General features: G+C 44.3%; 2 protein-coding genes across 2 annotated transcripts in view; one reads left to right on the top strand and one right to left on the bottom strand.

Annotated features, from left to right (window-relative positions):
• The window catches only part of Ccdc38 (coiled-coil domain containing 38), a 46277-nt gene extending 41292 nt beyond the window's left edge, over positions 1-4985 (top strand). Inside the window, exons 14-16 of the mRNA XM_005358157.3 lie at positions 1589-1794; positions 3438-3531; positions 4100-4985. Coding sequence (XP_005358214.1) covers positions 1589-1794; positions 3438-3531; positions 4100-4213 — 414 coding nt within the window. The 3' untranslated portion in view covers positions 4214-4985. The remainder of the gene's footprint in view (positions 1-1588; positions 1795-3437; positions 3532-4099) is intronic.
• A 76-nt stretch (positions 4986-5061) lies between these two features.
• On the bottom strand, positions 5062-9767 carry Snrpf (small nuclear ribonucleoprotein polypeptide F). The gene is made up of 4 exons (XM_005358156.2): positions 9639-9767; positions 7945-8070; positions 5690-5754; positions 5062-5195 (listed from the first exon to the last, which is right to left on the bottom strand). Exons 1-4 carry the CDS (start codon positions 9639-9641, stop codon positions 5129-5131), a joined length of 261 nt encoding a protein of 86 aa, XP_005358213.1. The 5' UTR covers positions 9642-9767; the 3' UTR covers positions 5062-5128.
• Between the last annotated feature and the right edge of the window lie 237 nt (positions 9768-10004).

Raw genomic sequence — 10004 nt, 5'->3', positions numbered from 1 at the left:
TCCGCCTGCCTCTGCCTCCCGAGTGCTGGGATTAAAGGCGTGCGCCACCACCGCCCGGCTCTGGCAAGATTTTTATGTAGTGTGTTACCCACACACACACTGGTGGTGTCTTTTCACATTTTCCCCTTTTATATTTTTCTGCCCTTTAGCTGTCTCCAAGGTTTCTAAAAAGAATGTGTGGGTCTATAACTAGGAAACAAAATAAGTGCTATGTTGTGATGGTGACAGATAGACAGGCCTTCACGGTAAATAGGATTCATGATTTTCTTTTGTATTGTTTTGTATTTCCCTAAGTTTTCTTAAAAAAAAATAGACGGTTCTTCTAGTATAAATGGAAATATACAGTAAGTATTTAGAAAGTGAGACGCTAGGATCTTCAGAACATTTATTAAAGCAGGAGGCGGAGCGACATGCTGTTGGAAGCCTGAGGCCAATGGCGGCTCTGTGGGGCACCTGTGGTCCAGGCTAGGTCTCCCCAGCGGTGCGAGTCCACTGGCCTCGGGTGGGGTTTCCTTGACTGTGCGGTGACTTTCATCTTCTTGGGCAGAAGCGTGCGATCCCGGGGCAGGAACGTACATGGAAAACGATTTACTTTGTTGAGAAGTTTATTGAGTCCCTCTGGAGATAAAGGATGCTATCTTTCCTCTCCCGAGTTATCTACCAGCTCAAGAGACTGCAACTTCAAGTAAAAGAGCGCAGTGGCGAGCTACAGGGATTGGCGGGCTTCGGCCTAACTTCTTTAGAGTAGAATACAGCAATGGCGTCCCCGTGGAGAGTTCTGATTTTCAACTCCTAAAAGGCTCTGTTTGGTCAGCCTAGGAATCCGTTTGCTTGGACACGCGCTTCTCTGAAAGAATGCATTCACTGATTCAGCAAACATTTATTAAGTGTGTAGATATGTGCAGGACACTGATTTAGGGGTACACGGTAGCCCCTGCCCTACAATTCCCCCTCAAGAAGGGGACTGAGCACATATGCAAATAAATATCACATAGCAGTATGGACTTTAGTGAGTGTAATAAAAATGGGGGAGGAACACCATTATATCGCTGGTAGCACAGCGATTTTAGATATTTTGTCTGCTCTCAGAACATTTAGGGAATGTTTTATACACATGCTTGTAAATATTGTATATATATATATTTTTTTTAATATTGTATATATTTTAATATAATCTCAGGTATCACTGTAATGACTATAAACTACAGCACAAATATCCCCTGCTACATGTTCTCACTGATCTTTTTTTTTTTGTTTTGTTTTTTTGAGACAGGGTTTCTGTGTGGCTTTGGAGCCTGTCCTGGAACTAGCTCTTGTAGACTAGGCTGGTCTCGAACTCACAGAGATCCGCCTGCCTCTGCCTCCCGAGCGCTGGGATTAAAGGTGTGCGCCACCACCGCCCGGGTACTGATCTGTCTTTTAAAGCATTTAGGGAGTCGGGGTGTAGCTCAACCAAAAGAACGTTTGTTTACCATGCCTTAGGCCCTGGGTTTAAAGGACTTTTCATTGCTAACACGGTAGAGTGGAATTTTGCATTTACTGACAGTGAATAGTGAAAGAATGTTTTCTGCTTTCTTCCTGAGCTCAGGAAAGGCTGATAGACTCGCTTAGTAAAAAGATTAATCAAGTCTACAGAGTCTGCATCGGAGATGCTGAGGTCGGCAGCCTGAACGCAGTTCAAAAGCTGATCAAAGTCGAGTCTCGCCTGGTGGAGCTGAGTGACCTCATCGAAACTATTCCCAAAGAAAATGTAGAAGCCATTGAAAGGATCAAACAGAAGGAGCGACGGCAAAAGTATGTTGATACTCTTCTCAGTATAGCCAATGGCTTAGGTGGCTGCTTTTGTGTAACCCCCCCACACCTCCCTACCCCCGTCAGCAACCACTACGTGGCATTGCAACTGGGGCGCAGGGTCAACCCATGCTCACCTCCCCAGAGAATATTCTTGAGAAACTAGTGTTATTGTTACTACAGGCAATGAGCACTCCGAACCAAAGGAGCTGGGAAAATAGTTTAGCAGGGACAACTACCCCAACCAGGATGGCTGTGGGGAGGGTCTCCAGTCATATGAACACGGCTCAAGGGCTATCATGTACAGGATCGACACTGTGGGGCAGGTTCTACCGTTAGAAGACCACAGGGTGAGTTGGTGTATAAGGAAGGAATGGCATGAAGCTCAGCGCTATTCGGTGAGGGGTTTCCCCTGGGACACATAGCTGGCACACACACTCTTGCTCATTTCCTCCCACGGACAGCCTTATAGGACTGTCATCATCCTCAAAATCCTCACCCTTACAAGTTAAAGGTTTTCGTAGGCATTTCGTTTGGAGCTGTGATAGCATAACATCGTTGCTATCACATGGCACATAAGGAATGCCGATGAAGTAGTCAGTTTTCATGTTCTAGCGAAGGGGCACAGAGGGGCAGGTGAGCACTGTGGTTCTGGTGTGGCAGATATGGGCATGGAGCCTGCCCTTTTAGCTACAACCACTGTGACGTAAGCAGGGAACATCTGTCTAGTCTATCTCATTAAGGCTGCTTTGTAGGCAGCTGTGATATTTACTTCATAGGGATGATGTATCAAATCATCAAATCAATGTAAAAGCACTGAGCATGTGTGACATGCTAGCCATTGATATTGTTATTACTGGTGCACAGGGATACCATCTGCTCATGTAAAAATGAAGGTGACAGCTCTCACAGAATATGAAGCAAACATCTTAGCGGAGGATGGCTTCTGACAGATGGCCTCAGGTTTTTATAGTAGCAACAGTCTTGAGAGTAAATTATAACTTATTTCCTACAGTAACATGCACACAGTCGTAGTTTTCAAAAGAACTTTTTCTCCTCAACCTTCCTAATACTGCGACCCTTTAGTACAGTTTATACTATTTAGTTCCTACTTCAAAATTGTAATTTTGCTACTGTTATAGTAATGTAAATATGATATGTGACCCTTGTGAAGAGTGGTTTGACCCCCAGGTTGAGAAACTTTAAAAAGCAGGTGAGGGAGGTAGCTGGGAGCTAAAGTAGCTGTGGTATAAAGGACTTCAGTGGGCTGGAGAGGGGAAGGCATGGCCTTGCTTCCGACCAAACTGGGAAGAGGGACTTTTCTAAAATGATGAAATCAAATGCCTTGCCATTGCCAAATATTCAAAGCCATCGCTATGGGAACCTTACACGTGGATAGTTCATTATCAAGCAACACAAATGTAGATGTTTAGCCATCCGGAGAGATGGCTCAGCGGTTAAGCACTGTTCAAGTCCCGATCGCCCTTCCTGCCAAAGGCCCCAAGTTCGATTCCCACTGAACGCAGGGCTCGCAGCCATCCGTCCTGAGCTCTGGCGCCCTCTTGTGGCCCATGGGGGGGGGACAAATGTAGATGTTTTGCTTTTTATGAATTTCTAATAAGAATGTACCTCCTTACCTATGACAGGCTGCGTGAAGAGAAGATGAGAGAAAAGCAAAGACACCAGGAGGAGCGGCTAAGAGCTGCTCTGGAAAGAGCAGTAGCACAGCCCAAGAAGAAGGTTTGTGTTCTGCCAGCATGGTCCCTAGTCCAGTCCACATGAGAACCGCCCACCTTTCCGAGGCACACTGGGGATTCCGATCATGATCAGCACAACATGGCAGCTCCCTCACCCAAACACCTAAGTTACACACATTCACCAGAGAAAGGAGAGGTATGAATCACAGGTTTCCTTAAAAGCTCCTAATGCAAACACTTCCAAGACCCAACAAGAACACGAATTAAAATGGTTTTCTCAAACAGGCTCAACAAAGCACCCACTCGCAGCCATTGAGGGGAAACCCAGGGAGAGCACTAGGGAAGGCAACATTAGTGGCCAACACGGTGCTCTCTTAGCCAGTCGTATTTGAGCTACCTGCTCCTTAACTTTCTGTTCATCACTCCACCGTCTTCGGTATTCTAAAGGTGCCCCCATTTGCCAAGCATGCTGGACATCTAGCAGGTTCTATCCATCTCCTATAACTCTATTTTAAGCCATTTTATTCATGTAAAGAGTTCAATATTGACATTCTACATACTGCAACAGAAAAGTTATGCCAAAGAAAATTATTTTGTTTTTCCTGTTTCAGCTGGGAAGACGACTGATCTACCGTTCGAAACCTCGATCTGATAGTAAACAGGAGTTACTTTTAATTGGTGATACAAGAACAAAAACACAGGAGGAAGAGTATTTTTTTAGTTGAACAGGAGCATGAAGACATTTAATTAGCAAATGTTTTATACGATGTTGGCGTTCAGTGATGCAAAGCTGAAGTTTACAGGAGTAGGCATGGCAACTGTTTTCTTCTGCAAAGCCACTACTCAGTGCCATCACCCATGAGCTAAGAAATACTGTACTTTAGGGTGTCCCCTTTGCAGACACATCCAAAGGACCTTATTGATAGATTATAGGAAGCATGATTTATAGCAGAATGACCTCCCTCCCTCAAAGCATGAGAATTTTAGTCATATTTTCTAAAGCAATAAGGAAGTTCATTGCTACGAATGTACACTTTAACAATGTGCTATTCTGAAAACAACTGGACAGGCTTAAAACGTACAAACTATAGACTATGGCCTCAGACCATGAGACTGGTTATCTCACAGTAAGCTCTGACAACTTTAAGTGAACAAACCACACGCCTTTAGCTTGAATGTCGGTTTGTGTTATGCTCTATCTCCGTAATTATTTGTTTTCATGTTTTGACTTAGCTACAATATGTACATTAGTCTATATTGATATAATTTATTAATACAATAAATATAAATACTAAGGAAATGTTTAACTTTAAGCATGCTAAAGTGGTTTGGAAACCTTAAACGACACAGCTAAGTCTCGGTTAATAAAATTACCATGGCTGAAACTCACCTTCAGAAAAGTTCTAAAGCACAAACTTATTTATCCTTTATAGAAAAAAATGAAATCAGTGGGCTTACCAAAAAAGTCACCTTGAATAAAACTGGGGGCTCTCGAAGCATTAGTTCTATGATTATTCATTGCTTCAACATTTGCACTTTGCATACACGTGTCTGCATAGAAATAGTTCACAAGTCAAGTTGAAAAAACCCAAATCTTTATTGTATAGAAATACATATATATAAAAAAAACCTCAAAGATGCTATTCTCTCATTTCCCCATCTTCCTCTTCCTCTTCAACGCCTCGGATATAAAGAACATTATTACACCTGTAAACAAAACAAAGGTCCGTTTTGATTCACTCAAACCACGCACGATCATCACTGCTCCATTTTCAAACCGGTTACTAACTCAGCTTGTCACCCTCCTCTGCTGGTGCTATACAGACATGTTTAAAAGCACACGGCACATGCTTCTAGCACTGTCATCACAATCACACCTACAACTTATCAGAATAGAGGTGGATGCTCATACTAGAAAATGAATACAACAAATCCTCAGCAGCTAGACTTAAACTTCAAAGTTCTGTAACCCAGGACACAGGTTAGAGCTAAGGACCCGGAAACGTAATCAACAGTAGAAAAACCTTGAGGATGAACTGAAATCTCCCAACAAATTTAGTAATTTCAAAGGCTTCTAAAGTCTAGATGCAGAGAACTGTTAAATCTTTTGGCTTTTTCCTTTAAAGTAATTCCCGAACTAAAAGACTGATTTAAGCGGATTGAGTTTCACCAGTAACTCCTCTCACAAACGCGCTCATTACCTTATTAGAACTTCACCCAGATGTCCAGACAACGCACCATCTATGTATTCTTCTGTATTTGCAAGCTTTAGACAGAGAGAAAGATGTTAGTATAACTGCACAAGAAGAGCACAGTGAGACGAGACTTCAACAACTCAGGCTGTATCGTAATTAGTAAGTAGAAAATTAGCTTTCTATTACTCTTGTATCTGGATCTTCTGTATTAAGACATGCATGGTACAAAACTAATATATAATAAAGCCTGTTGAAAAGTTTCTAAATATAACTCATATTGGAAGCTTTCTTTGATCCACTTTGATAATCAGAAATAACATCTAGAAGGCATAACAGCTTTGAAAGTTTCTAAAAATCCAAAGAATCAGACATTAACTTTTTCTCACAGCAAAACATTATGGATCATATTAAGATGGGTGTACAAAACCTATGACTAAAATATATTGACCAAAGAAGATTTTGAAAAACTCATGTACTCATTGGGGAGGAAAAAAGACAAGAATCATCTGTAAAATTACTTCAGACAAACACTATTCCAATTTTAAATTTAAAATGTTTAGCTGGCATTCTCATATTTAAAAAAAACCCACTACCAATGCCATATGGGACCACCAAGGGCAGAATAAGAGAAGGACTCTTCCTTCATAAACAGGTGGTGGACATGAAAAATAGGAAGATGTGGTGTAAGGCATTTAAAACCCGCTAGGTGTTTCTTCTCTGGAGGAAAACAAAACACCTAGAGAACTTATCACCAAAAACATGTTTGTGAGACTATTCATTTTGTATAATTGCTATCAGATGTAATACATGAAGAGCCACTGATTTTACATGTCCCAACACTTAACTGGCTTCTAAATTACAATAATGTCCCAAAGCTTCCCATCGTGTATAAAATCCAAACCCCTCACCACTGCTGAAGAAGCTCTCTCTGACCCCCACTCTGCTGTGTGCACCCTGATCGCACCAAGCATGCCTGTGGACAGACGCTTTGCATCTGCTGCCCTTTCCAACTGAGGCGATTTCTCCGGGATGCTCATGGCTTCTTCAGAGAAGCTAGACTGCCGTGTTTATTACTGCATCCTCTAGCCCCTTGGTTTGCTTTATCATCGTGCTGTGTATCACACCTGATTATATGTTACATTATCATCTCCTACCACCGAATCAAGAACCAATCAGTACCATCACAGTACCAACCAGACAGTAAGTTTTGGCTAAATGAGGCAACTCAGAATCTGGGCTCACTCAGATACATTTTGTAACTTGGGGAAGCTACATTTAGGAAATGTAGCCAAATATAAGGTGGTCTCATATATTCTGAGCTGGTCTTTAACTCTCCATGTAGTTGAACATGATGTTTAACTTCCGGTCCTCCTACCTCTTATCACCGAATGATGGAATTACAGGCTTTCATCACCACACTGAGTTATGAGGTGCTGGGGTAGAACAAAACTTACTTTTAAAACACCACTCTGTGGTTTTTCAGCATATTCATAAAACTGAACTTTCCTCACTAATTCCACAGTATTTTTCACTGTGATTTTTCTATAGCCTTTGTGAATGACTCATTTCAAGAATTTTCCAGAACAAAAACTTCCATATGCTTGTTAGCTGGGTTTCTGGTTAAGGTATCCATGTAGCTAACCTTTAAGACCTGGGCAAAAACCACAACCAAACCACCACAAACAAAAAATAAAAATAAAAAAAATAGACAAAGGCAGATGACTATGAGTTTGAGACCAGCCCAGTCTACATGGTACGTCCCAGGCTAGCCAGGGATACACCATTAATCACTACAGAAGTGACGGCACAGTCCATTTCCAGTTCTTCTGTTTCGTGTTTCTGTTCCATGACAAAATGCTGTCAGCGAATTGCTTTCATGCTGTGTTTTTAGAACTCATTAAAACAATTTAAAATTTTCTCTTAAAGATTCTTTGAAGTTTCTTATTTTGTTTTCCCATCTTATAGATTCTTTGAAAAAGGAAGTGCTGGGAGGTTTTGGTTTCTGTAATAAAATGGTATCAGAAACCAGACGCCAAAGCTCTTCTTTCTTTGGCTGTCATAGTAAAGTTCATGGTGGGGTTCTGGTTTGATCCTGGGTCTTAGTACTAAGCACATCAGTTCAACATCCTCCCTGCAGGGCACTTTAGTCCTCAATTCTGCTTTCTGTTTGTCAGTTTAATTGTGTACTTATCAGTCACAGTAAACCTCTGAGGAGACGGTGAAATACACAGTCTTACTGTTGCCGGCACTCCTGGGCTTACCTGCATGTTCATGTAGCCATCGACAGAGACCAGGTAGCCCTTATATTCCATTCCCCACTTGAGTTTCACCATCACTGGTTTTCCTGTCAGTCCATTGAGAAAAGGCTTGGGATTGAGGGGTAAACTCTGCAAGACAACAAAAGCACCATTGGATTGTTTTTGCTTAGCTCAGCTTTCACCACCCAACTCTCTACCAAAGCATCAAGCAAGACTTCAGGGGCATCTAGTTAGGGCCAACTTGATTCACCGGCATGTTACAATTTGTTGGAGAGTGTCAGATATATTTAAATGCCCATTTAGTCAACTTCACGTTTAACTCATTGACAAAGCAATCAAATACTGAATACCAGGTGGGGGTGGAACACGCACAATGGCAAAGCACTGGTCTGGCATGCAAGAGGCCACTGGTTCTATTCCAAGCAGTGTTGAGACAACAACCCCCCCCCCCCCCAAATACCTACTCACTACCCACTACCCACACTCGTCTGAGGAGATTGCTGCAGACATAAGAAGCAAGAGTGCCCAATGCAAAACGACAGAAAGATGCAGAGGGCAAATCAGGTTCACTTTCACTGTGGGAGGCAGGACTGGGTCTCCAGTTTTTATCATGACCAGTGCCTCTCAATGCAACCGTATCAAGCTTATTCTGCAAAAATCAATAATTCCCTTTAAATTCAGGACCAACAATCCCAAATCTACTCATCCATCATCCCAAAGAAATTGAGAAGTTTGGTTACTAAACTCTAAGATGAGGGGATCTTGGAGGGCAGGATCTAAATCAGTAGCCAATTTCCACTGCCTATAATTTATCATCCACAAAGCAACCAGTATTTTTAAAGCATCTATCAAGTCATGTGATGTCTTGGCTTAAAAAACGCTCCAATGCTCTCCAACTGCGCTTGAAGGAGACAAACTTCCTAACAGGCCTTGAGAGACCTAGGAATCGAGCCTAGGTCTTCTGCAAGGGCGAGAAGCCAACACTTCCAGCACGTGTCAGCATGAGCGGTCCTTAATTCAAAACCACTATTGCAAGCACCTGTTGGCTCCCGTGGATTTCAACTGGTCAATCTACTTTCTGGTTAGGGCTCGCGCGTGACACACACTTCCACCTGCTCTTCCTGTCACTTACATTTCCGGTGAAGTGCCACCTTTTAAAGAGGAGTGCTCCTCCTCGGCGCTCTAACTTCCCAAGGCGCCTTCCCAGGGCATCCTGTCAGCTTCCCGCTTAGCGATGGCCACTACACGCCAATTGCTTACATCTGGGACGGGCTGTAGCCTCCCTCCCACACCTGAGAAACTGCAGGGTCTGCATGAGTCCCTGGCGCCCTAAGAACAGCATCAGATGAATGAAGGGGTGGCCCGGGCCTTCGGTTCCAGGGAACAATGAGCTAGGGTGTCAACCTCACGGAATGATGAAGGCGCACTGTGGCGTGTGCTCGCGGGGAGCGAAACCCCGCTTCAGTTTACCCCTTCCCTGTGGCCCCAAACAACGCGGGAAAAGGCGGCCGGGGGACTCGGGGACGGGAAGGGGTCCGGGGCGCGCGCTGCAGGGCTTCCCTACGCCGGGCGGGGAGAAGGAGCGAGCGTGCAGCCGCGCGGCGCCTCATGGGGATGAATGGACGGCGCTGCCCGCCGCAAGCCCCGCCAAGCCGGGCCGTCCCCCTCGCCCTGCCCGCAGGGCAAGTCCTCCTTACCATCGCGAACACCCGCGAGCGCTACACCCCGCTCGCCGCAGACCCCGCCGCTGCAAACCCCTCGTGCGTGACCGGAGCAGCAGCCGCCGACCCGGACCGCGCAGAGCTCGGAGAAATGGCCGCCAAAAGTAAAGGCGTCACCTTTCACCTCCCGCCCGCGTTCTCTCGGCTTCGGTGATTGGACTCAAAGAACGCGCTTGCTGATTGGAGGAGATGGCGGGCGCTGTCTCCTGGCAACCAGAGGACAGCGCGAGTTTGCATCTCAGTGTTACGCAACGTCTAAAGTGGGGCAACTGAACCGCCCCGGGTTTTTCTGCTTCGCCGCAAGGATTTTCTCTGTTTCTCCCTGGAGAGCCGACGGGGTTT

The sequence above is a fragment of the Microtus ochrogaster genome, chromosome 24 (genome assembly GCF_000317375.1).
Source record: "Microtus ochrogaster isolate Prairie Vole_2 chromosome 24, MicOch1.0, whole genome shotgun sequence".
Lineage (NCBI taxonomy): Eukaryota > Metazoa > Chordata > Mammalia > Rodentia > Cricetidae > Microtus > Microtus ochrogaster.
The sequence above is the reverse complement of the archived record's forward strand: the minus strand, read 5'-3'. Positions and strand labels throughout refer to the sequence as shown.